The sequence below is a fragment of the Anomaloglossus baeobatrachus genome, chromosome 1, assembly GCF_048569485.1.
Source record: "Anomaloglossus baeobatrachus isolate aAnoBae1 chromosome 1, aAnoBae1.hap1, whole genome shotgun sequence".
In the NCBI taxonomy this organism is placed as follows: Eukaryota; Metazoa; Chordata; class Amphibia; order Anura; family Aromobatidae; genus Anomaloglossus; species Anomaloglossus baeobatrachus.
Window position 1 is genome coordinate 153,225,391 of NC_134353.1, and position 26,033 is coordinate 153,251,423.

Genomic DNA, 26,033 nt, shown 5'->3' on the forward strand with positions numbered 1-26,033 from the left:
GGCGGTAAGTAAATGTTTACCGCGATTGCGCTTATAATGGCGCTGTCATGTATTGACAGCGCCATTATAAGGGGTTAATCGGCACGAGCAGATAACGATTCTGCTCGTGCCTAGCAGGCACACATCTCAGCTGTGAAAATCAGCTGAGATGTGTGCCGATCGCGGCATGCTGCCGCCGGAGGACCGCGGGCAGTAAGATTATGTCATTTAGGACGTAATTTTACGGCCCGCGGTCGTTAAGGGGTTAAAGCACCACTCCAGTATTTTTTTTTATTATTGCATTGCTGGAATGGTGCTTTAAATCCAGGCCCTGTCTTATATATGAAAAAAGAAGAGAGAACAAGGCGAACAAGGTCCAATATATGTAAAAAAGTATATTTATTTATGACAATTTAATCAGAACAATGGTACAATCGAGAGCAGCGAATGAGGGCACAAAATAAATTTAAGTGGTGAACAAGTGTCAAAACCTGCAGAAAACGCACCAATCATTAAGGATAAAAGAAGGGATACAGTACAAGAACAAATATACACATATATAGCTGTAGTAACATTATCATATAGCATTACATATAAGAGATAAATCATATACCAAGCCAATTGATAACGGCCACTCATATATGAAATATAATGCTAGCCCAATTGGAAGTAACATATGTATCACACATGCATTAAAGCCGCAGAAAAATAGCAGGAGACCCAATAAGGGCTCACCCAAAAGGTGGGCAAAAAAATACCCAAAACCGCACACATACGCGGCATACAGTGCAACTTCCAATGGGAAGATCATATATGTGGCATATAATGCAACTCACAATGGGAACCACATATATATAAGCCTCGTGTGCTAAGCGGCTAACCAGTGGTGGAAAACCCCAATAGGGACTAATCCATAAAAAATAAAACATGGACTGACAATGAAAACCGCATATATAGCGTTACACTAGGTATAAAGTGCACATATATCCCTCATATCCTACATAAACTGTAAACAGCAAGGCAGCTGAATAGTATGGGAAGCACAATCAAGGCTCACCCACTAATACATCCTTACTATTATGGTGGAAAATCCAGAATGTGACATGGAAATGAGCATGCCAAGGCAGCTGACTACTTGTATAGCAAGACTGCTACAGAAACCAACCGCAGCTGAATAATAATGGGGAACACGAGCAGGGCTCACCCACTAATACATCCTTACTGATATAATGGAAAATCCAGAATTGGACATGACAAATAAACATACCAGAGCAGCTGACTGATCGCGTGGCAGGATTACTGCAGGAGACAGCCCGACGGCCGTTTCGAAAACCTTCGTCACGGGGCGTTTTCGAAACGGCCGTCGGGCTGTCTCCTGCAGTAATCCTGCCACGCGATCAGTCAGCTGCTCTGGTATGTTTATTTGTCATGTCCAATTCTGGATTTTCCATTATATCAGTAAGGATGTATTAGTGGGTGAGCCCTGCTCGTGTTCCCCATTATTATTCAGCTGCGGTTGGTTTCTGTAGCAGTCTTGCTATACAAGTAGTCAGCTGCCTTGGCATGCTCATTTCCATGTCACATTCTGGATTTTCCACCATAATAGTAAGGATGTATTAGTGGGTGAGCCTTGATTGTGCTTCCCATACTATTCAGCTGCCTTGCTGTTTACAGTTTATGTAGGATATGAGGGATATATGTGCACTTTATACCTAGTGTAACGCTATATATGCGGTTTTCATTGTCAGTCCATGTTTTATTTTTTATGGATTAGTCCCTATTGGGGTTTTCCACCACTGGTTAGCCGCTTAGCACACGAGGCTTATATATATGTGGTTCCCATTGTGAGTTGCATTATATGCCACATATATGATCTTCCCATTGGAAGTTGCACTGTATGCCGCGTATGTGTGCGGTTTTGGGTATTTTTTTGCCCACCTTTTGGGTGAGCCCTTATTGGGTCTCCTGCTATTTTTCTGCGGCTTTAATGCATGTGTGATACATATGTTACTTCCAATTGGGCTAGCATTATATTTCATATATGAGTGGCCGTTATCAATTGGCTTGGTATATGATTTATCTCTTATATGTAATGCTATATGATAATGTTACTACAGCTATATATGTGTATATTTGTTCTTGTACTGTATCCCTTCTTTTATCCTTAATGATTGGTGCGTTTTCTGCAGGTTTTGACACTTGTTCACCACTTAAATTTATTTTGTGCCCTCATTCGCTGCTCTCGATTGTACCATTGTTCTGATTAAATTGTCATAAATAAATATACTTTTTTACATATATTGGACCTTGTTCGCCTTGTTCTCTCTTCTTTTTTCGTGGTTTCCAGCGAATGTCCAACAAATATTTGTCTAATCCATAATTATCATAATGGTATATATGTGATTATGTACTTTTCACTTAACTCATTGTTATCCTGTCTTATATATGTCAGGGTGAACTCTTAACCAGAGGTCACTTGTTTCCTACTGCCTGGCCTAATTGATGTGGATCGAGTGCATGCTTGAAAAATGAGATCAGACACACCGCCGGATATTCATCTTTCCTCGACCAAAGTCGGCCCAGAAACAGAGATTTATTCAAGAACATGCCTTTATAAAAACTAGGAAAAGGGGCATGGTCAGCCCTACAGTGGGCATACTTGGGTGTGTCCATTGGTCAGTGGGTTGAACAATGTGTTAGTCCATGAGCTGATTGGTGGACATCATCGTAGGCGGGTCTATGACATCATTGAACAGATCAATGGTGATGGGAGGGTCTATGATGTCATCGGTGGAAATCTTAGTTATATTTGAAAACCTGGCTCATGTAAGGCAAATTGACACATTTCCCACAATCCCCTGTCAAGAGGTTAATCAAGTATTTGATCTAATGGCTCTCATCAACATATACACCTTCTGGCAGCTTCATCTTCTATCGCCGGTGCTCTGGTTGGTCTCACCGATTTGTGACCTGCCAGCAGCTTCAATGGTTCATTGAGCACGCCGGAGGTCACTATTCAATACATGTCTATGAGAGCCTTGTTCTGACTCTAAGAGATTGGAGCTTGGGATGTAACTTCTGACCATTCAAAAGTTATGGGCACAAGATTGAGTTGTGAGATCGGAGCGACGTCTGTAAAAGGTCGATATATGACAGGGACTTACATTTAAAGCGCCACTCCAGCATTGAGAAACAAACAAAAAATAAAACTGGAATGGTGCTTTACATTTATAATGTATCCTCAACAATAAATGTATTACCAGGTTTGAGTTCTATTCTCAACAGTTAATTATTGAAGATCTAATATTTTTAGAGTTTACAGGAGTACGTACGTGGGGAGCAGAAAACAAACACTATATACTCACATGTAATAAAACCAAAACTCTGCGTAAGTAGTTACTAGATAAAGCCTTCTTTCTGTATCATCAAGAACAGTTTCCAATGCAAAAGTGTGAACATCCTATATATAAAAAAAAAAAAAAAATCATCAATCAGATTCCAGGAACTGCTTTAAAACCAATTAAACCTATAGGGACCTTATTAACCCCTCCCACCACACCATCAAGATGTATATGACTGCATGGTCCTTTAAAAACCGAGCCAGTGGATTCTTTTATGACCCTAAAGTAATGCTCCAGTAAGGGAATCTCTCAGCTCAGTCTACTCCACAAATGGATTACACGTGTGGGAAGGTTAAACCACCACAAGAAAAGCCATACCTTTTCTGACACAAATGATGCCGTATTGCAAAGATATCCACTTGAGATGTTATATGCAAATGGGTGTGTGGGTGCTTTAGGTGGGGACAAGCGCATCATTTACTCATCTTTCCAGTTCCATGCTCAGCCTTAGGCTATGTGCCCACGGGGACAGTGTCCTGCGGATATATCCGCAAGACATTCCGCACGTGCTCCCAGGAAACAGCACCACAACTTTTGTCTGTTTCCATGCTGCGGAATATCGTGCGGCTATAGTGCGGGCATTCTGCATTGAGGATACAGTACCATGGCTTCGGCACTGCATCCTCAATGCAGAACAAGTGCTGCAGTGATCGGGGGAGTTCATACTTACCTCCATCATGCAGCACCTCGCTTTCCGGCAGCCGGGTCACTCTCTCAGCGTCTTCAGGAGAAGGTGGGCGGGCCTGAACTAGCTCCGGCTGTCACATGACCGGAGCTCATGCAGGCTCCGCCCACCTCTTCCTTCCTGACCTGGATTCACCGCGCTCCTGTACACCGGACGGAGAAAGTGACTCCAGTGAGGCAGGTAAGTATATGGGACCCTGCGGAGAAATCCGCAACAATAATTGACATGCTGCAGATTTTTCCGCACGGAAATCCGCACGATTTCCGCTGCGAAAAAATCCGCAGCGTGGGCACAGCATTTCCCAAATGCCATAGAAATGGCTGGGGAGTAGCTGTGGTGCAGATTTCTGGAAAATCCGTGGCTTTTCCGCGAGAAATCCGCGGCAAAATCCGCGCATTTTCCGCAGCGTGGGCACATAGCCTTAGGCCTCATTCACACATTAGTCTTTTTGATCAGCATTTCCTCAGTATTTGTATGACAAAACCGGGAGTCTCCAAAGCACAGAACAGGTGTCAATCTTTCAATTATAGTTTTCCCACCTCTGGCTCTGGCATACAAACACGGATGTAAAAATACTGATGTGTGAACACTGCCTTAGGCCAGGTTCCAATGTTCAGGATTGGCAGCATTTTGGAAGTAGTGTATTTCCACCTCTAAAAACGCTGCATTGTACAGTACAAGCACACAGTGGATGGGATGTCCACTGTGCTTCTTTTCTCTGCAGCATACACAGACATGTGGCGCAGTTTCCCACACTTTACGCTTGCAGAGAAGCGAATGTTCTCTGCGGGGATCCCACAGCGAAAGTCCACAGCGCCTCGAACCCTGGAGACTGAGAACACTTGCGTCTCTGCAGCAGGGCGACACTTCATCTAGGACGCAGTGTCTACAGATCGTGTGCATCCACCCTTAGGGTTCACTCACACTTGCGAATAATAAGTCTGATTTTCATCCAGAAAAAGTAGTACGAATGTCATGCATGTGAAATACAAGTGTGATTATGTTCTCGCCTAGCATCCATATGACATGCATTTCGTTTCTCAGCAGCTGTTATTCAACAATCACTTACAGGATCATTTACAATGTTCTATGCTACATAATGGTAAGGTATCCGTAAAAAACGGATGGCATAAAGATGGTCAATGTGACGTTCGCTTTTTTTTTTCTCACACTCATTCACTTGCATTGGCGAGTCATGGTCGTTTTAGGAGACTATATGCAGCATATTGCAAATTTTACCTCCGGCCAAATACAGCTGAGGGAAAAAAATTAGGTCAGCACTGTCGTATTGAATAACATGGGTCCGAGTGCAATCTGATTTTTTATTGGATTGCAATAGTCATACTTATATGCAAGTTTGAGCAAACACTTAAGACTGCATTCACACATATGTGCAACACTTCTCTGTATTATCAATTCTTTTAATCGGATATGACACAAACCCATTGAGTTTAATGGGTGTAATAAACATCTGTTTAAAAAAAAAAAAAAAAAAAAAAATCACAGATCTGAAAATAAGATCCTTGAGATTCAGAACAAGTCATACTCCGAACAGATTTTTTGGATCAGAATCATGGGCACCTGAGAGACATGGATACAAATCAAAAGCGTTCTGGTTAGCTTCTGTTTTATATTTCTGTCTCGCACATCTGTTGCTTAGCAATAAATTTGAATAAAATAGTGTGATCTACTAATTATCCATGTACAGGCTTGGAAGCAACCACATCTCTTCACAGTGGGGGAGAGGGGAAAAGCATAAAAAAAAAAAAAAGTAAAATGGATAAAACAAGCTGCAAGGCATCAAGGCATCAAGTACGATGACACCTGAGGGGGGGGGGGGGGGGGAGAGGGGGGAATTAGTCTGTTTCTTTCAGATTGTACAGCTTGCACAGATGTGAGTGATACCCATTAGTTATTATTGCTAGTGCCCCCCTACTCACTGGCAGTGTCAGCACTGATTGGAGATCAGTCCAGTGTTACCAGTTACAGCAAACATTTTTACTTAATGGAAAGTCATGAATTATTAAAGCAAACCTGACAATTGATACATTATGCCGGTGGATTGGGACACTTGTATCGGACGTTGGATGTATGATTTCAGCCACGTATGTTTGACTGAAACAGTACAGCATTTTAGAGAACATATAAAATGTGTGGGTAAAAAAATAAATAAATAAATAAATAAATAAATAAAAGAGCGGTATCTGGGTACTGCAAAATATATACTCCGTATGGTAAGACTATCAACAATGTAATCAGTATTCGCACATTCACGACGCGTTTCTGGGACGGCCTGACCCCTTTATAGTCTATGTGAAGTCCACTACTTTGCAGCGCCTAGATACCGCTCATTTTTTACCCACACAAATGGATTCACCACTCTCTTAGGAGCGAGCAGCTGGTGCGGGGCGGACTCCTCGAATCATCCCAACTCATCTGACTCACCGCCGGAATACAAAGACACGTGGACTCACCACTGACTTGGCCGGCGGTGCTGTGAATACTGCAGGACACTGCTCTGATTGAGTGTGCCGTGCTTGGAGGCCAGCATTTCACAGTGAGCAATCGATCCCTGGTCTACAGAAGGACTACTTGGGTAGTTACAGAGGAAGCTTCACTCAGGACCAGTGGTATGAACGTGGCGGCCATCCCACGAGCACATCTATAAAAATCGCGGTGTAGCTGCGTTGTGCCCGAAAGCTGCCGGATCTGGATAGTGATGTCATAACCAAACGTTTAAGAAGCCTGACTGAAGTGAAATGTTCTCATTATAGCCTCTAATCCCTGATGAAGCCAGTTGTGGCGAAACATGTCAGGGAGGCTGACAATTGAATAGTTTTAATGTACAAGAGTAGGGCTTTGCTTATTCATTCGAATAGGGTGCCTTGAGAATATGTATAATCGGCGGTTATATAGGATGAATCACCCATATGAATAATTACAGATATGGTTTTTAGCACCCCTGCTTCTTGGGTTCCATATGATTTACTAGAGAGATTAAAACATATCTTTTAATCTAAGTCTTTAGTTAGGGTATCTCCTTGTTGCCTTTGGCAAATAGTGTTCATGAATTAACCCTACGCTGACTGGATAATGCAGCTGAGGTCATTGGTGTTGCCAGCACAACCAAGTGCAAACTCACCTACCTTTTTATCATCATCTTAAAGCATTTACACACAAAACCGCTCCTGCTTTCTCCTTTTCAGTTAAAGTATACAGGTATACGGACCAAGCTGCACAGCACACTAGTCAGGCAGGTCCCCGGTAGCTTCTGCCATCTGCTGACAGGTCTCTTACTATACACACACAAGTAGTGAAAGATCTGTCATTCCACGAGAGCGGGTTGAGATGGCTTAAGATATGTTTTTCACTCTACACAAGGTTTCAGAGGCAAAACATGTGTGGCTGAAATCAGAGTCCAGGTGTCCCCAACTCCAGTCCTCAAGAACCGCCGAAAGTGCATGTTTTCAGGATTTCCTTAGCATTGCATGCATGGGTGTTAGAATATTATCTGCGCAATGCTAAGGAAATCCTGAAAACATGCACTGTTGGTGGCCCTTGAGGACTGGAGTTGGGGACCCCTGATACATGCTGCCAGTGGATCAGGCAGCTTGCATCCACTGTGAGGCTCCAAGCAGGATTCTAAGATATCTATGTCTACAGCCCAAAATTCAGAAATTCAGATAGGAGATGTAAGGGGAAAGCATAACATCAGTAAACTAACAAAGTAACATTATTAGGCTATGTTCACACTAGAAAAATGATTTTTCTTAAGAAATTTCTTAAGAGTGCACCTGTGTTAAAAAAATGCACCAAAAACGCACCTGCGTTTTTGGTGCGTTTTTACCGCTGGTTGCTCCCTGCGTTATTGTGCCAATTATCTATGGCAAATAACGCAGTTAGCTGCAGAAAAGAAGTGACATGCTCATTCTTTTTCTTAAGAAAATCTACTGAAAGAATTTTCTTAAGAAAAAAACGCAGTGTGCGCAGAGCTAATTTTTTTTGCCATAGGTTTTGCTGGGGAATGTCTGCAGAAAGGTTACAAGAATTTCTCAAGAAATTTCTGCAGCAAAAACGGACCAAAAACGCAGGTAAAAAACGCAGTGTGTGAACATAGCCTAAAAGTCTGCATCCACATGAGTGTCTCTACACAGGATCTCAGAACCATAGTGGGTTTCAATGAGAATTGAGGTGTCATTTGTGACACCTCGGCCTGGTGAGCCAAGCTTTAATGTGTGGGCAGACGGTCATTGAATGCAGGCTGGGCAATTTCTATTTACTATCTGGACGAGATAGAGACACAAAGTATCTAAACGGGAACCGGTCACGTCCTTTGATATTAAACTGCCCCAAATGTCTTGTTAGTGATACAATGTGCATGACTAACATGTTTTTACTTTATAAAAAAAAAGAAAAATTAAAAAAAAAAAAACAAAAAAAAAAAAAAAACACCCAACAAAAGTTCCTTGTATTTACCATTAAAAACAAAAAAAACCCAACAACTTTTTATGCCTATGTAAATGCATAAACAGATATTTTCTTTCAGTCATAGGGGTGGAGCTTGCCTTTAGTTCAGTCACAATCCCTATTCAAATTATGCAAGCCCCCCGCATTGAATTTGATTTCCGTGACTGACCATTGTCTCGGCAACCTTACATATAATCCCGCACTTGCTGACTGCGCCTCAGCTACCCGGGCATGCAAACTAAATCTGGGTGTACATCCCTATATTCATTTCATATGTGTGCATGCTCCAGGCCTTCTCACGCCTCATTGGGACAGTGCATGCTGTCTCACTGCCGTCCCTGTGACACTGCGCCCAGAGTAGGACACATATGAAATTAATGTGGGGACATACAGATTCGGATTAATCTTTTTTGACCTTCTACATAAAAATAAATAAATAAAATTAACATATTTCCTTCATGCAAAATGAGTTTAATAATAGATGCTTAGAAATAAGAATAAAATGGATTCATAATGAGCCATTTAAGGGAATGAGCAAAAAAAGGCTGATCATTATAATATTTTAGCCTTCATAAGAAAAAGTCACCAGATTATGTTGCCACATAAGCTGCACTCAAAACCATATTAATACACCAATAAGTTAACTTACCTCTTTACAGCTTTTGGCAAACTGAAAAGCTGCCGCTTGGCGATGAAAAAGCCTCCAGACTGAAGAAGGCTGCCACGGTCTGGAGAGTTTGGGCTTGTAGGCAGTGTTTATCGGATATCGCTTATATTGAGATGCCAACTCCTCAACTTTCTTTAATTTCTCTAGCCATTTTCTCTTCATTTTCTCAGGAAAAGCTCATCAGATCAAAATGAAAAGAAGGATAGCCTGCAAAATAATGAATATTAAAATGTTATTGAAATGGCAGCAAGAGTTCTTGTTCATAAGGCTTTCCTCCCATGTGTCTGTATTAAGCTCTGTGCACACTTGTGCTGCATTAGTTAGCCCCCCCAAGAAAAACAAAAAAGTGTTTGGGGGAAGGGTTAAAAACAAAACCAAACTCATTAGAATAATGTAGATACTAGTGTGGGTAGCAATCTACATAAACAAAACGTTAATGCCTAGCATATCAACCAACTCTAACGTTCACTTTCATCTGCAAGTATTGGAGTGCGGTCTTTTTTAACTTTATTTAATTTCGTATTGGAAACTGGTTATTGGGGGGCTATGCACTCACTTTCTTTTTTTGTGCTGTTTCAAAGTTTCTTTTTTAGATCAATATCGATATATAAAGAGATTAGAATAGTTATCCTGCAGATATATAATTTGACAACTCCCTCACATACAGTGCCTTGCGAAAGTATTCAGCCCCATTTGAATTTTTCAACCTTTCCCCACATTTCAGGTTTCAAACATAAAGATAAAAATTTTAATGTTATGGTGAAGAATCAACAACAAGTGGGACACAATTGTGAAGTTGAGCGAAATATATTGCTTATTTTAAACTTTTATAAAAAAAAATAGTAAACTGAAAAATGGGGCATGCAATATTATTCGGCCCCTTTAAGTCAATACTTTGTAGTATCACCTTTTGGTGCGATTACAGCTGCAAGTCTCTTGGGGTATGTGTCTATCAGTTTTGCACATCGAGACACTGAAATTCTTGCCCATTCTTCCTTTGCCAACAGCTGGAGCTGAGTGAGGTTGGATGGAGAGCGTTTGTGAACAGCAGTTTTCAGCTCTTTCCACAGATTCTCTATTGGATTCAGGTCTGGACTGTGACTTGGCCATTTTAACACCTGGATACGTTTATTTGTGAACCATTCCATCGTAAATTTTGCTTTATGTTTGGGATCATTGTCTTGATGAAATACAAATCTCCGTCCCAGTCTCAGGTCTTTTGCAGACTCCAACAGGTTTTCTTCAAGAATGGTCCTGTATTTGGCTCAATCCATCTTCCCATCAATTTTAACCATCTTTCCTGTCCCTGCTGAAGAAAAGAAGGCCCAAACCATAATGCTGCCACCACCATGTTTGACAGTGGGGATGGTGTGTTCAGGGAAATGAGCTGTGTTGCTTTTAAGCTAAACATATCGTTTGGTATTGTGCCCAAAAAGTTTGATTTTGGTTTCATCTAACCAGAGCACCTTCTTCTACATGTTTGGTGTCTCCCAGGTGACTTGTGGCAAACTTTAAACAACACTTTTTATGGACATCTTTGAGAAATTACTTTCTCCTTGCCACTGTTCCATAAAGGCCAGATTTGTGCAGTGTACGACTGATTGTTGTCCTATGGACAAACTCTCCCACCTCAGCTGTAGATTTCTGCAGTTTATTTAGAGTGATCATGGGCCTCTTGGCTGCATTTCTGAACAGTCTTCTCCTTGTTTGAGATGAAATTTTTGAGGGACGGCCGGGTCTGGGTAGATTTGCAGTGGTATGATACTCCTTCCATTTCAATATGATCACTTGCAGAGTGCTTCTTCGGATGTTTAAAGTTTTGGAAACCTTTTTTTACACCAAATCCGGCTTTAAACTTCTCCACAACAGTATCACGGACCTGCCTGTTGTGTTCCTTGGTCTTCATGATGCTCTCTGTGCTTTAAACAGAACACTGAGACTATCACAGAGCAGGTGCATTTATACGGAGACTTCATTACACACAAGTATATATGTATTATCATCAGTCATTTAGGACAAAATAAGCAATAAATTTCGTTCAACTTCACAATTGTGTCATACTTGTTGTGACTCTGCACCATAACATTAAAATTTTTATCTTTATGTTTTAAGCCTGAAATGTGGGAAAAGGTTGAAAAATTTAAGGGGGCCGAATACTTTTGCAAGGCACTGTATTAGAGCTTTCACCTGTGGCGCCCCTGAATACATCAGGGTGCCACAGGGTACTGCATCCTTACCCAGGGTGCAGGGCCCACCCCCCATGGTTCCGGGTGTCCAAGAAGCCGATGTCACTCCCATCTGCAGCACAAAACCAAATCACCTCACAGCAGTCACTGCCAGACACACCAGGGGGGGTGAACAAACTGGAAATGGGCTAGCCACTGGGGGACTGAGCAGACTGTGAGAGGGAGACAGAGAGAAGTGAAGTAGGCTCCAAAGAGAGAGGAGCTGGGAGAGTGAGCTCCTGGGGAGCTAGGGACACTGGTTGGGTCGCAAGCGGTGATCCAGGTCCAGAGGAGTCGGGGACCGCTAGCAAGGACATTGAACGAGGGTGTGATGGATATAGTCTTGGAGGACTGTCAGCACCAGAAGGCCCAAAAGAACTGACCGGTACCGAGCACGACGGGGTACAGGACCCTAAGTCAGGAGCCGATTCAAAATCCTGACAATTCACCTGTAAGGGAGAGGACCTCCAAGGACTTCCCTACGAGCTCAGAGGTTGAGGGCATCAGCACAGCGAGGGGATAGGGGTGTATCCAAACACAGTAACCCACTAAAATCCCACGTGCCAGCCCTCAAGAGCACAGCTACACTACAAATAGTGAGCAGGGCCCCCCCAACAGCTTCAAGCCACGGGGACCACGAACGGACCACAAATTGTGCACGTAGGCAGGCTCCGGATCACTAAGTGACATCAGTGGAACTGGGTACTTGAACGGACTCCCGGCAGTGGCAGCTGTACACAGAGACTTTGGTTTACCTGCAGTGTGTGTGTCTCCTTTCTAAACCTCATCCACCACCACAGTGAGTACCCTGGTCCCCTGCACCTTGTCCTCCCAAAGCACCAACACCCTGAGTCCGGGGCCTTCCCTACCTGCGGAGGGACTGACACCTTGCTGCCCAACACCATCTGCCCCGGTACTCCTTCCAGCAGCGGCGGTACTCCTATTACTGCAACCCGCAAGTGGTGGCGTCACGAACTAATCCCCTGAAAATACCCCCTTTCACAGATCAAAGTGTCGGCCAAGCCGGGTCCAGGCCCCTCGAGCCACCACGATCCCGGATCCGAGCAGCCCGACCAACACCGGGGCGGTACACACCCATTAGTGCCTTTCATGTTCATTTTATATTTAAACTGGTTTAATCTAATTAACTGAAAAAAAAATTATCTGGGGGCCTCCCTATTTTTTTGATAACCAGCAATGGTAAAGCAGACAGTTGCAGGCTGATATTATCAAGCTGGTAAGGCCCATGGTTATTGGGCCCCTCCCAGCCTAAAAATACCAGCCATCAGCTGCCCATCAGATTGGCTCTTCCCAATTATCCTGGTGCAGTGGCAATAGGGGTAATGGTGGATGCTGGCTGTGCAGTGTCAGCTGGCATCAACCCCTTGTGTTTGTAATGGAGAGTTGTTTATTAGTGATGGGCAGATAACCGGGATCGGCGGACCTAACCAAATGATCCCTTGATCCCAGTTATCTGGCCGGGCTCTGGATCAAGTGCTTCATACTTACTAAGTCTCCGGCGCAGCTGTAACTGCTTCTGCGGCCACTCATTCACTTCCGGGCCACTCATTTACCGTCGTGCATATGCACTGCTTCCCCCGCCCACTGTCGTATGTGTATCATGGATGTGTATCAAATTAGGAGGAACTGCATGCAGCTATTCTCAATTTACATAGATAATTTAAATAAAAACGCAGCGTTCGGTGCCCCAAATTTTGATACCCAGCCATGATAAAGCCTGACAGCTGGGGGTTGGTATTCTCAGGCTGGCGAGACCCATGGTTACTGAGCCCCCCCTCATTCTAAAAATAGCAGCTTGCAGTAACCCAAGATTGCTGCATGCATTAACCCCTTAACGACCGCGGGCCGTAAAATTACGTCCTAAATGACATAATCTTACTGCCCGCGGTCCTCCGGCGGCAGCATGCCGCGATCGGCACACATCTCAGCTGATTTTCACAGCTGAGATGTGTGCCTGCTAGGCACGAGCAGAATCGTTATCTGCTCGTGCCGATTAACCCCTTATATGGCGCTGTCAATGCATGACAGCGCCATTATAAGCGCAATCGCGGTAAAGTTTTTACTTACCGCCGAAACCGGAAGTCACGTGACGCGATCACGTGACTCCCGATAGTTGTCATGGTAGTACAGGGTCATGTGATGACTCCTGTACTACACATGAATTGGTTTCACTTTCGCTGTGCCCGGGGCACAGCAAAAGAGAAAGACAGCGTATCTGCTGTTTACAGCCTTCCAGCTGTGATCAGCAGATACTGCAGAGCGATCGGAATGCTGATCGCAATAGCCCCCTAGGGGGACTAGTAAAATAAAAAAAAAAAAGTAAAAAAATAAGTTTTAAAAAATTAAAAAAAAACAAAAAAACCTAAAAGTTCAAATCACCCCCCATTCGCCCCATTGAAAATTAAAGGGTTAAAAAAATAAAAAATATACACACATTTAGTATCGCCGCGTTCAGAAACGCCCGATCTATCAAAATATAAAATCAATTAATCTGATCAGTAAACGGCGTAGCGGCAAAAAAATTCCAAACGCCAAAACGACGTTTTTTTGTCGCCACAACTTTTGCGCAAAATGCAATAAGAGGCGATCAAAACGTAGCATCTGCGCAAAAATGGTACCGTTAAAAACGTCAGCTCGAGACGCAAAAAATAAGCCGTCATTGAGCCTAAGATCCCGAAAAATGAGAACGCTACGGGTCACGGAATATGGCGTAAAACGTGCGCCACTTTTTTCGGACAAACTTCCGATTTTTTTTTAACCCCTTATATAAAAGTAAACCTATACATGTTTGGTGTCTACGAACTCGCACTGACCTGAGGCATCACACCCACACATCAGTTTTACCATATAGTGAACACAGTGAATAAAATATCTCAAAAACCATAGTGCTATCGCACTTTTTTTGCAATTTTTCAGCATTTGGAATTTTTTTGCCATTTTCTAGTACACAATATGGTAAAACTGATGGTTTCATTTAAAAGTACAGCTCGTTCCGCAAAAAATGAGCCCTCACATGACCATATTGACTGAAAAATAAAAAAGTTACGTCTCTCAGAAAAAGAATGGCGAAAAAAAAAAACGGAAAGCGAAAAATCGGCCGGTCGTGAAAGGGTTAAATGTGACAATCTCAGCACTTTCCTCGGCTCTTCCCCATTGCTGTGATGCGGTGGCAATCAGGGTAATAAGGCGTTAATGGCAGCTCACAGCCCTAAATTAGTAATGAGAGTTGTCTATGAGACACCAACATTACTCATCTGTAAGTTAAAGTAAATAAACACAAAACACCGAAAAAAAAAATCCTTTAGTTGAAATAAAATACAACTCCCCCTTTTTACCACTTTAATAACCCCCCAAACAACCCTGCAGGTCCAATGTAATCCACACAAGGTTCCACAACAATTCCAGCTCTGCTACATCTGAATTCATAGCGAGCGCCAAAGAACATGACTGCCTGCTGTGAGCTTCAGGCAGAGACTGAGTGAGCCGCGCTGTGTTGCGGGCACAGCTGGAGGTTTTCTCAGCCTTAAACCTGTGACCCCAGCCTGAGAATACCAGCCCCCAGTTGTTGAGCTTTATCATGGCTGGGTATCAAAATTGGGGGGACCACACGTCATTATAAAAATTATGTATTTAAATAAATATTATTATTATTATTATTATTAATAATAAAAACACATGCAGTCCCTCCTATTTTGATACACAGCAAAGATAAGCACATGGCTGGTTAAACCAAGCAAAACACCCTTTAGTGCCACATGAAATAAACTTTCACCCTTTAGCAGCTATCTGCAGGATATTTATCTAGTCTATATAGCTATAGCTTTATACTAGATTTCTTTATTATTTCTGACAACTAGCAAGAATTTACGTAGAGTAGTTTAGGATGTAAAAGGTTTAATGTTAAAAATACATTGCATTCGGTTGCTATGCGGGGAGAGAAAAGCAAAAAAAAAAACAAAAAAAAACGCACACTCACATGGTAAAAAAGAGAATTTTGTTTACTTACCGTAAATTCTTTTTCTTATAGTTCCGTCATGGGAGACCCAGACCATGGGTGTATAGCTACTGCCCCCGGAGGACACACAAAGTTACTACACTCAAAACGTGTAGCTCCTCCCTCCTAGCATATACACCCCCTGCTAGCCAGTTCTAGCCAGTTTAGTGCAAAAGCTGAAGGAGGACATCCACCCACAAGAAGAGAGAGTAAAATCCGGAAGAGCCGGAACCTCTGTCTACAACAATAACAGCCGGTGAAGACACACGGAACAAGAAACCTGCCAACAGGCAATAGGGAGGGTGCTGGGTCTCCCATGACGGAACTATAAGAAAAAGAATTTACGGTAAGTAAACAAAATTCTCTTTTTCTTTATCGTTCCTATGGGAGACCCAGACCATGGGACGTTCAAAAGCAGTCCATGGGTGGGAATAAACAGACAACTGAGAAGCAGGCAAACCTAACTTCACAAATGGGCGACAGACGCCGGAAAGATGCGTCTGCCCAAGCCCGCGTCTGCCAAAGCATGAGCATGCCTTGGGTAGTGCTTCGAAAAAGTATGCAGACTAATTCGAGCTGCAGTCTGACAGACCTACTGAGCCGTAACCTGGTGCCTGAAAGCCCAAAAAGGCGCCGACAGGTCTGATCAAATGTGCTCTGATCCCCGGCGGGGAAGGCACTTGAGTACACTTGTAGGTCTCCGAAATGGCCGACCTAAGCCAACGAACCAGGGTCGGCTTAGATGCCGAGAGACCGCTACGCTGACTAGCAGTCAGCACCAGAGAGAGGTGCACCGCCTAATAACGGCGGTGCGAGACACATAGATCCGGAGCGCCCGCACCAGATCCAGGATATGCAACGCTTCCTCAAGCGATGAACAGGAGCCGGACAAAAGGAAGGCAGGAAAATTGCCCCGGATAAGGTGGAAGCAGTAACCACCTTAGGGAAAAAAGTCCGGAGTCGGACGGAGACCACCTTGTCTTGATGCAAAGACCAAAAAAAGGGGGTGACTCCGAGAGAGTGCAGCCAGAACTCTCTGGCGGGAAAATATAGCCACTAGAAAGACTACTTTCTGTGAAAGATGAAACAAAGAAACCTCCCCAAGAGGCGCAAAGGGAGGTTTCCGGGAACCGGGAGGACCGGATTAAGGTCCCAGGGCTCCATAGGCCGCCGGAAAGGCGGAATGATGTGAGATGCGCCCTTAAAGGAGCGCACCGGAGCCAGCCGGACGATACGCCGCTGGCACATACTGACAGAGCCGAGACCTGTCCCTTAATGAGGGATAGTCCTAGCTGTAGACCGGACTGTGGAAGGGACAGGAGGGTCGGCAAGGCCAAAAAGGTCAAAGGACACTTTGGAGCTCGAGTCATAGCGGAGATGACTTCAGGAAGGATACCAGAAGTCGCCAAGATCCGGGACTCAAGAGCTACGCCGTCAATCTGAGAATCCAGAATTCTGACGGAAAAAACGGACCTTTTGAGAAAAGGTCTGGACGGTCCGGAAGATGCCATGGCAACCCAACGGACAGAAGGAGCAGGTCAGAGTACCAAGCCTGCCTGGGTCAGTCTGGAGTATGAGAATGACCCGACGGCCCTCTTTACTGATCTTGCGCAGGACTCTGGACAAGAGGTAGAGGGTAAAATACGTAAAGAGACGAAGCTGGGGTCAAACATGAACCAGTGTGTCTACCGCAAAACCTGAGGATTGTGGACCACGGTTGGACAGCTGAAATAGTCTGCCTCGCAGTTTTCACATCTAGGATGTGGGCTGCGGATACGGTGGACTAGGAGTCCCTTGTCCACTGAAGAATGTTGAGCCGCCAAGATTGCCAGGCGGCTGAGTGTCCCGCCCTGGAAGCTGATGTAGGAAAAACGCTGTCACGTTGTCCGACTGGACTCGAATGTGCCTAGCCGCCAACAGATGGTGAAGGCTTAGAGAGCTAGAATACAGCTCTGATTTCCAGCACATTGATCCAGAGGGCTGATTCGGACAGAGTACAAGCGCCCTGCGCTCCACGGTGGAGATATACTGCTCCCAAGGCGGATAGACTAGCATCCTGGTGAGGCTCACCCGGGACGGGGCCAGGAAGGAGCGCTCCTGAGACAGAGTGGCCGAAGCCACCACTGAAACGAGCCTCTGGTCAGTGGCGAAGCCACCACCCCGTGGGAGGAGGGAGTTCGCTTGTACAGCGGAAAACATCCAATCTCAGAGGACGCAGGAGAAACTGGGCAAGGAATCGCTTCCATTGATGCCACCGTCTGACCAGCACCTGTATATGGTGTCTGATAGAACGACGCCGACCGCCAGCGGAGGGACTACTGATCGACTAAGAGCAGCTTCACAAGTGCCGATAGAGACTCGAATTGCGTCCCTGAGAACCTCTGGTTCGAAGTCAGAGTGGACTTGGGCAGAAAGACAAGCCACCCGAAAAGGTTAGAGTGGCGAGAGTGAGCGAAGCACTCTGCTAAGAGTCAGCACTGGATGAAGCCCCGACAAGAAGGCCGTCCAGGGCAAAAGATCACTGCCATTCCCTAGGGGTGCAGGACCCTAATCACAGCTGCCCCAATGAGAATACTCGAGGGGCCGTGGCTAACCCCAAGGGAAGAGCCACGAATTGGACCACTCCGATTGTCAAAACGTAGTCAACGCTGGTGTGAAACTGCGATTGACCCCTGCAGATAGGCATCTCTGATGCCGATGGCTGCTAGGGAATCTCCTTGGGTTCTTGATTGATCCGGTGAAAAACACACGGAACAAGACCGAGACTCCATGTGAAAACGCCACACCTGACTATGCTTGAAAAGCTAAAGATCCAGGTCGGAAGGCACCGCCCTCTTCGGGGACTAGGAATAGATTTAAGCAAAAATCTCAGAACCGTTCCCAGTCGGGAACCGGTACAATTACTCCATTGGTCTGCAAGAAATGCCACGACCTGTGAGAAGGCGGCGGCCTTGGAGCCGGGAGGAGTTGACAGAAAAAATCTGTTTGGCGGGTGGACAGAATTCCATCCTGTAGCCATGGGAGATATAATCCCGCCCCCACTGAACGGAGACGTGTTAGAACCATACGTCGCCAAGTGGAGAGAGCCTGCCACCGACCAAGGAGGTTGTTGGCGTGGCTAGATAGCTCGGAGGAAGCTGGCTCAGTGGCAGCATCTCCTGCGGTCTTCTGAAGACGCAGCTTCGAGCCATTTGGTTCTATGAACCTAGGCCGAGCTAGAGGACGATCAGATGGAGGAACGGAAACCACCGAAACCTCAACTGATTCCTGCCCTGGACAGGTTCCCTGGTTTAGGATTGTGGCGAGGAAGCACACTCCCCGCCAAGAGCTTCCTTAATTTCACCCAGCTTGGTTCCGGGGAAACTGGGCCCACCAAGGGGGAGCCCAGCCAGGAACCTCCATAGAGGCATCTGCCTTCCAATTTCGAAGCCACAGGAGCCTGCGGATAGCGAGGAAGGTAGCCCAGACCACCGCCGTGCGGCGTCTAGCATGGCAGACCTGGCAGAGGATGAAAAGACTGAAGTCTGGAGTTCAGGCAACCGTTTTGGGCATAGAGTCCTTGTGAGAGAATGCATCTCCTCCAGAGAAGCAGAGAAGTTACAAAAAACCGCACTGCTGTAAGCTGAGGAGAACAAGCTCCTGCCGTTCCCATACCGACTTGGCCCAAAGGACAACCGGGCGGACCGCAGAACCTTAAGTGAGGAGCCATCAGCCACTGACATAACGGTCCGGGCTGAGCCACCTGAAGTGAATGAGCCCACTTCTTGACCACCATGGGTGGACAGGGGAAACACAGTCCTCAGAAACACGCTTCATCTCAGAGCGGAGTGAGGTCCAGTACAAAATTAATGTACGGTAGAATCCTATAGAGGTGCCGTCAGCCACTGATACAACTAACCGGGCAGTCTAGACCGGAGTGGCTACCCTCTCTGAAGGGAGGGGGAGACAGGCAGCAGAACCCCGCTGTGGGGTCTGCAGGATAGGCTGTGGGCTTGGACGCAGCGGCCTGAAAACTGGAGTGGTTAAGTAACACACTCCTTGACCTGCTAAAGGTAAACTGTGCCTTTCTGCCAGCGGGGAATACTCCCCTGATCAGGCGGACACAAGAATAATGGACGCAAGCCAATCATTCGCATCTGCGTCACCTACGGACGGATCAATGTACATAAAGTAGCGTCCGTGTCCGCGGTAGAGACATCTTCCTCGTCCGGTGAATCAGCTCGTAATCGGAGCTGCGGGACGGGGAGGACAGGGGACCCTGCGTCTCCCTGTCAGGAGAACGGGGTCTGAGCCCAGAAGGAGAGTCCCTTGTGAGCTTGGCCGAGCGAGCAGAAAACGCCCTGAGAGGGGAACTGCATGCTCAGCAGATGCCGGGACAGCCGACCCCTGGAAATAGGAATCCTATGGGGGTCAGCCACCAAAACCGGAGCAGCTGGAGGGACTATTAATGAGCCCCCATGCTAAGGGGCCACAGTGGTTAGGAGCTCGGTATAGCCGTACGAGACTACCTGCAGTGGATAATAAAGAAACAGCCTGCAGCCTCGCTCTGTGAGACATGCTGCAGAGGTGGGGGCTCTGTCCAGCATGGGTAGAATACCCAAGACAGGGGTTCAGCCTGGGGGGACTCCCACCTAAGAACCATTACAGTGTGCCGGTTCAGGCAATATGAGGTTACATGCAGCACATGTAGAACCTTGTAGCTTAGCTGCTAGAGTGAGACATGCTGCTGAGGAGGAGATTCTATGATAAAGAATTAACTCCTTCAGAATGCCTGAGAGTGTATAAAAAGTGCACAACCAGGGGTTGTGACTTATCAGGCCATATTATGAGTGCCTTCCGGATTCCAAGCCTGGACCCTCAGCCAGTATTCCCTCCCTGTGCTGCAGGGCAGCCAGCGCCGACCAGTGTACTAAGACGCTGGAAAATGGCGCCAGAGTGAGGGGGGGAGGCGGGGGTTAACCCAGGAGCGGGAATCGGAGGGCGAAGGAGATGTACAGGGGAGGGAATCATCACCTCAAAACGGAGCGTCCTCCCCTGTGCAGAGCGGCCGGCGGGCGGCTCTGCAGCGTCCCCCTGCATGCCTGACATGCAGGGGAACGAAACGAAACTAGGCCGCGGCTGAAGCCGGGGCCTAAAGTTATGCATGCGGCCGAAAATCAGGCCTCATCGGCGCGGTTCTCAGTAAAAACTGTGGAACCGTCCGGAAACACAGTAAACAAAGCAGCATTATTCAGCAATCACTGTCCCCCCCCAATAAAAGTGCCCCACATGCAGAAAGACCCTCTGAATAAACGTCTCTATACTTAGCTTTGAGACGCAGGGTCCAGTCCCTGTGGGGTGGGGGTCAGTGCTCCGTCCAGCAGGGTCCTGCACAAGGGCTGCGGATGGAGGCCGGTCTCCTGCAAGGCAGTGAGAACCGTGTTGGCTCCCACTTCAAATCAGAGCCCCTAAGGGATGTTGAAGGAGCGCGGCATGAGGGGCTCCTGCCCTGAAGTCAACCTTAACAGCACTGCCGCCAGGGGAGTGTGAAGGGACATGCCGGGGGTCCAGTGGACCCGCTTTTCTTCCAAATCTTTGTAAAAAATGAAAAATCAAAAAGGGATGCATGTGTGTGTGTGGATCCTCCTGACACAAAGCAAGAAACTGGCTAGAACTGGCTAGCAGGGGGTGTATATGCTAGGAGGGAGGAGCTACACGTTTTGAGTGTAGTAACTTTGTGTGTCCTCCGGGGGCAGTAGCTATACACCCATGGTCTGGGTCTCCCATAGGAACGATAAAGAAAGGTTACCTAGATAGATTCTGCTTGTCTGACTTTTCAGGAGCCGAACGGGACCGAATCTTTTCACGCGAATGTGAGTAAGCCCTTATAATCAGAAAAATACAACAATTACTTAAAGGTAATGGGATTTTTTTTAACCCATGACAGCAGTATGGAGATTGAAGATTTGCCCCTTAAGGATAGGAATCCTATAGGATAAGGCTATGTGCGCACAGTGCGTTTTTGGTCAGAAAACTGCATGACTTTGCTTCCCCAGCAAAGTCTATGAGTTTTCAATTTTGCTGTCCGCACAGTGCTTTTTTTTTAGCTGCGTTTTTGGAGGTGAAAGAAAAGCAACATGTCAATTCTTTTCTGCGTTTTTACCCCCATGCAATGCATTGGAAAAAAATCAGCAAAACGCAGGGACCAAAAATGCAGCAAAACGTAGCCAAAAATACACAAAAACACGGTAAAAACGCACACGTTTTTTGCAGCGGGTGCGTTTTTTTTGCGGCCAAAAATGCTGCATCTTTGTGGTCACAAAAAAAGGCAATGTGCGCACATAGCCTAAAAGGGCAGAACCTCTCCGATGTATCAGTGTGATTAGGCGGAGTTCCATGTCCATGTCCTGAAATAATCTGTTAGAACGGATCCTGCGGCAAAATTATTTCCGCCAGATCCATTTTTTTTTTTTTTTTTTTTAAAAATGAGAGTTTATGGAGAACGGATCCATTAACGCATTGCTGTTTGTCTTCCATTTAAACGGTTTGTATAAAACAACTGATCTGTTAAAAATGCAAGAAAAACTGATGGCTAGGAATCCATTAACAGATCCATTCTCCATAGACTCAAATATAAAAATAATAAAAAAAAAAAAACAGAAATCTTCTGCCTCATATCTGCGCCTTCTGGCACAAATAAAGCACTAAAAAACACATCCAGTTTTGGTGTGTTTTTTTTTAGTAAAGACATAGCCTGAAAGAGCAAAAAAATAAATAAAAATTAAAAAAAAGCAGGAACAAACGCCAACAATTGACATGCTGCACATTTTTTCTACATCAACATCTGCAAGGAAAAAAAACAAAAAACAAAAGAACGCAAAGTTGGCACAGCACTTCAGAAATCTCAGACTTTGCTGGCTTAAGAAGAGGCATGCAGATTTAAAACAAAAAAAATGCATAAAAAAAAATGTAAAAAACTGCAACACGTGCATAAGGCCTTACAGAGCATGGGAGGACCTCCAAACGGACAGCATTAGCCAATACTACTACACTTTATTTTTTCAAACCGTGACTTCATACCAGAAATTAAATAGTTATCACCCCTGCAACTGATGGGAGGTACTATAAGGGTGCTGTCGTGAGTTCTGAAAAATCCAATTACTGATAAGTGCTTACATATTTATATTTTGCACTTATCCATGACAGCCCCATGCAGAGAATTACAGAGAAACAAGAACTCAGGGAGGGACCACATCCTGCAGAACCATTCTCCCAAAAGTGACATTAGGTAGAGGGGCAGGATGGGGGACATGTTTTGCAGAAAGCACATGGAGGTGCAGCATGGGAGATATTTATGAACTGTCGGTGGTTCTGGAGCTGCGTTCATGTACTGACTGTGGGTCTGGTGACGCATACATGTGCTGGCACTTGCCTCTTATTTTGTACACACATAGCAATTAGACTATGTGTGCACGTAGTGTTCTGTCCCTGCAGAAATTTCTGCAGCGATTTGAACAGCACACGTGCGCTTCAAATCGCTGCAGAAAGTCCTTAATGAAAAAAGAAAAAGCCGATTTCATGCGCTCTGAGTGCAGCCCCTCCCATAGACAGAGTGGAGGATGCATGCAGAGCGCACAAAAGAAGTGACATGTCACTTCTTAGAACGCGCGCTTCGGGCAGCAGCCGAAGCGCTGCGCTCTAATACGCCACGTGCACATGTCTCCTGCATAATCTTCATAGGTTATGCTGGGGACACAGGACGCATGCAGTTACGCTGCGGTGCAGATCGCAGCGTAACTGCATGCAAATACGCAACGTGCGCACATAGCCTTAGTGATGGGCGAATAGTAACTATTCATGTTCAAATTATTCATAATAAATCCCAAAGTACTATTTCAGTATTCATCACATATAACAAACCCAATGTAAGTCAATGGGGAACTCCAGCACTTTTCTTGTTGTGACGAATACTGGAATAGTATTTGGTAAGCATGATCCAAACATGAATAGTTACTACTCGCCCATCACTAGGTTACTCGATTGAGCACTGGGTTGTTTGGATGCGACTGTGCAGTACTGAGTATAATGGAAGTCAATGGGAAACTTGAGCATTTTTAAATTGTGATGCTCAGTCGAGTAACAAGCAGTGGCCAGCATACTCACTCATCACTATGGGTGTTGTGACATTGTGTCGCATTACTGCAATAACAAGCAGCCACAGACTGGCTGTAGCTCATATATAGATGAATATCCACTAACAAAATTGTAAAGGCTGCAGACGACACGTGACAAACACCACTGCGGGATGTGACTATCCACAGTTTTGACTTTAAATAGGGCTCTGAAATGATTAAAGGGAATACGTCACCAGGTTTTTTCTACATAATCAGACATTAGCATAATATAGCGGCAGAGACCTTGATTCCAGTGATGTATCACTTAATGGGCTGCTTTAGTGTAGTTTCATTAACCCCATCATGATCCATGATGTAGATATCCATCATGGATCGTGTGAGGTTAATCCCCGCCCCCTGCCGTCGGCAGGCCGTGGCGATCCGCTCACATATCAGCTGATTTACACAGCCGACGTGTGTTTGCAAGTTATGAGTAAATTGCTTTCCACCAGCAATTTTTAACCCCTTACATCTCACTGCCAAAATCTGGCGAGATGTATATGCGCGCGGCCATTACTTTTACTTACTGCCGCCCCCACCAGAAGTCACGTGCGTGATCACGTGACTTCCGGTGGTTGCCATGGTAGCACAGGGTCATGTGATGACGCCTGTAGCTAACATGAGTCACTTTCTCTCAGAGGCAGCATAGTGCCAGCACTGAGAGTAAGGCCGGATACACACTTGCGAGTGACTCGCACGAGTCTCATATCGCATCACCCGGCACGGCCGCACACTCTCCTGACAAGAGCGGGTCAGCTGCATGTATTTCTATGCAGCTGAGATGCTAATGTCTGGAGAGAGTCAGGCCGTGCCGGGTGATGCTATACGAGTCATTTGCAACTGTGACTCCGGCCTAAAGCAGCATATCTGCAGATCTCAGCTCTGTAGCTGACATCTACAGATATGGCAGAGCGATCAGATTGCTGATCATTATAGTCCCCTAGGGGGACTAGTAAAATAAATTAAAAAAAAAAGTTTTAAAAATAAAAAGTTCAAATCACCCCCTTTCACCGCATTGAAAATTAAAGGGTTAAAAATATAAAAAATATATACCTATTTGGTATCGCCGCATTCAGAAATGCCCAATCAAAATGTAAAATCAATTAATCTGATCAGTAAACGGCGTAGTGGCAAAAAAATTCCAACCGCCAAAATTACACTTTTTGGTCGCCGCAAGATTTGCGCAAAATGCAATAACAGGCGATCAAAACGTAGCATCTGCGCTAAAATGGTACCATTAGAAACGTCAGCTCGAGACGCAAAAAATAAGCCATCACTCAGCCATAGATACCAAAAAGTGAGAACGCTACGAGTTTCAGAATATGGGGCAAAACGTACCTCACTTTTTTTTGGACAAACTTGTGAATTTTTTTAACCCCTTAGATACAAGTAAACCTATACATGTTTGGTGTCTACAAACTCGCACCGACCTCAGGCATCACAACGATACATCAGTTTTACCATATAGTGAACATGGTGAATAAAATATCCCAAAAACTATTGTGCGATCACACTTTTTTTTTTTCCAGTTTTTCCACACTTGGAATTTTTTTGCTGTTTTCCAGTACACTATATGGTAAAATATATGGTTTCATTTAAAAGTACAACTCGTCCCGCAAAAAAAAACAAGCCCTCATATGGCAAGATTGACAGAAAAATAAAGTTACGGCTCTCGGAAAAAGGGGAGCAAAAAAACAACAAAAAACGGAAACTGCCCGGGGGCTGAAGGGGTTAAAGGGAATCTGTCAGTAGGTTTTTGCTACCTCATCTGAGAGCAGCATGATGTAGGCAAAGAGATCTTTAATCTAAGGCTGGACTCAGACGAGCGTATAGCATCTGATGCGACAGCATCGGATGCGATATGCTAATAACTCCCGGCTCCGGCTCTGATGCGAGCGTGAGCAGAATGTCATGCGACTGTGACCCGATCCTGCAATCAGGTCACAGCTGTGAGGCTGAGGACGGGCGCTGCGGAGGAGAGAGAGGGGTTAATCCCCCCCATCTCCTCCATTGTCAGCCTGTGCGTATATCACACTGCACTGGGATAACATCCGAATACAGTCCGATGTATCCCTCGCACCCATTCACTTGAATGGGTGCAAGGGATACAGCTCTAGCAGAAAATCAAAGCATGCTGCCGCTTTTCTTGCATCCAGAATCTGTATGAGAAAAGCTGACTAACTGCTCTCCCTCATTGACTAACATAGGTCCGAGTGCAATGCGAGATTTTCTCGCATTGCACTCATCCGATTTTCACGCTCGTGTGAGCGTACCCTTACGATGTATCACTTAGATTACTGGGTATAGCCATTCTGACACAATCAGAATTTTTAAATTTATCATGCAGTAGAGTTGAGAGCTTGCCTGCCCACACCAAGCTTTCAATAACTATTGTGCATAGACCGTGAGGTGTCAATCACAGCAGGGGTATGTCAAACTGC

At 45.3% G+C, this 26,033-nt stretch overlaps 1 protein-coding gene across 4 annotated transcripts in view; it reads right to left on the reverse strand.

Annotated features, from left to right (window-relative positions):
* PRIMPOL (primase and DNA directed polymerase) overlaps positions 1-26,033 on the reverse strand; it is a 103,417-nt gene that overhangs the window by 73,199 nt on the left and 4,185 nt on the right. For 3 of the 4 annotated variants that reach the window (XM_075347144.1, XM_075347143.1, XM_075347146.1), the window contains exons 2-3: positions 9,182-9,406; positions 3,345-3,439 (exon numbers count right to left, since the gene is read on the reverse strand). In XM_075347144.1, the coding sequence (XP_075203259.1) occupies positions 3,345-3,439; positions 9,182-9,361 (275 nt within the window). In that variant the 5' untranslated portion in view covers positions 9,362-9,406. Of the gene's footprint in view, positions 1-3,344; positions 3,440-9,181; positions 9,407-21,227; positions 21,303-26,033 lie in introns of all 4 variants that reach the window. The other variant, XM_075347145.1, reaches the window with a different exon arrangement.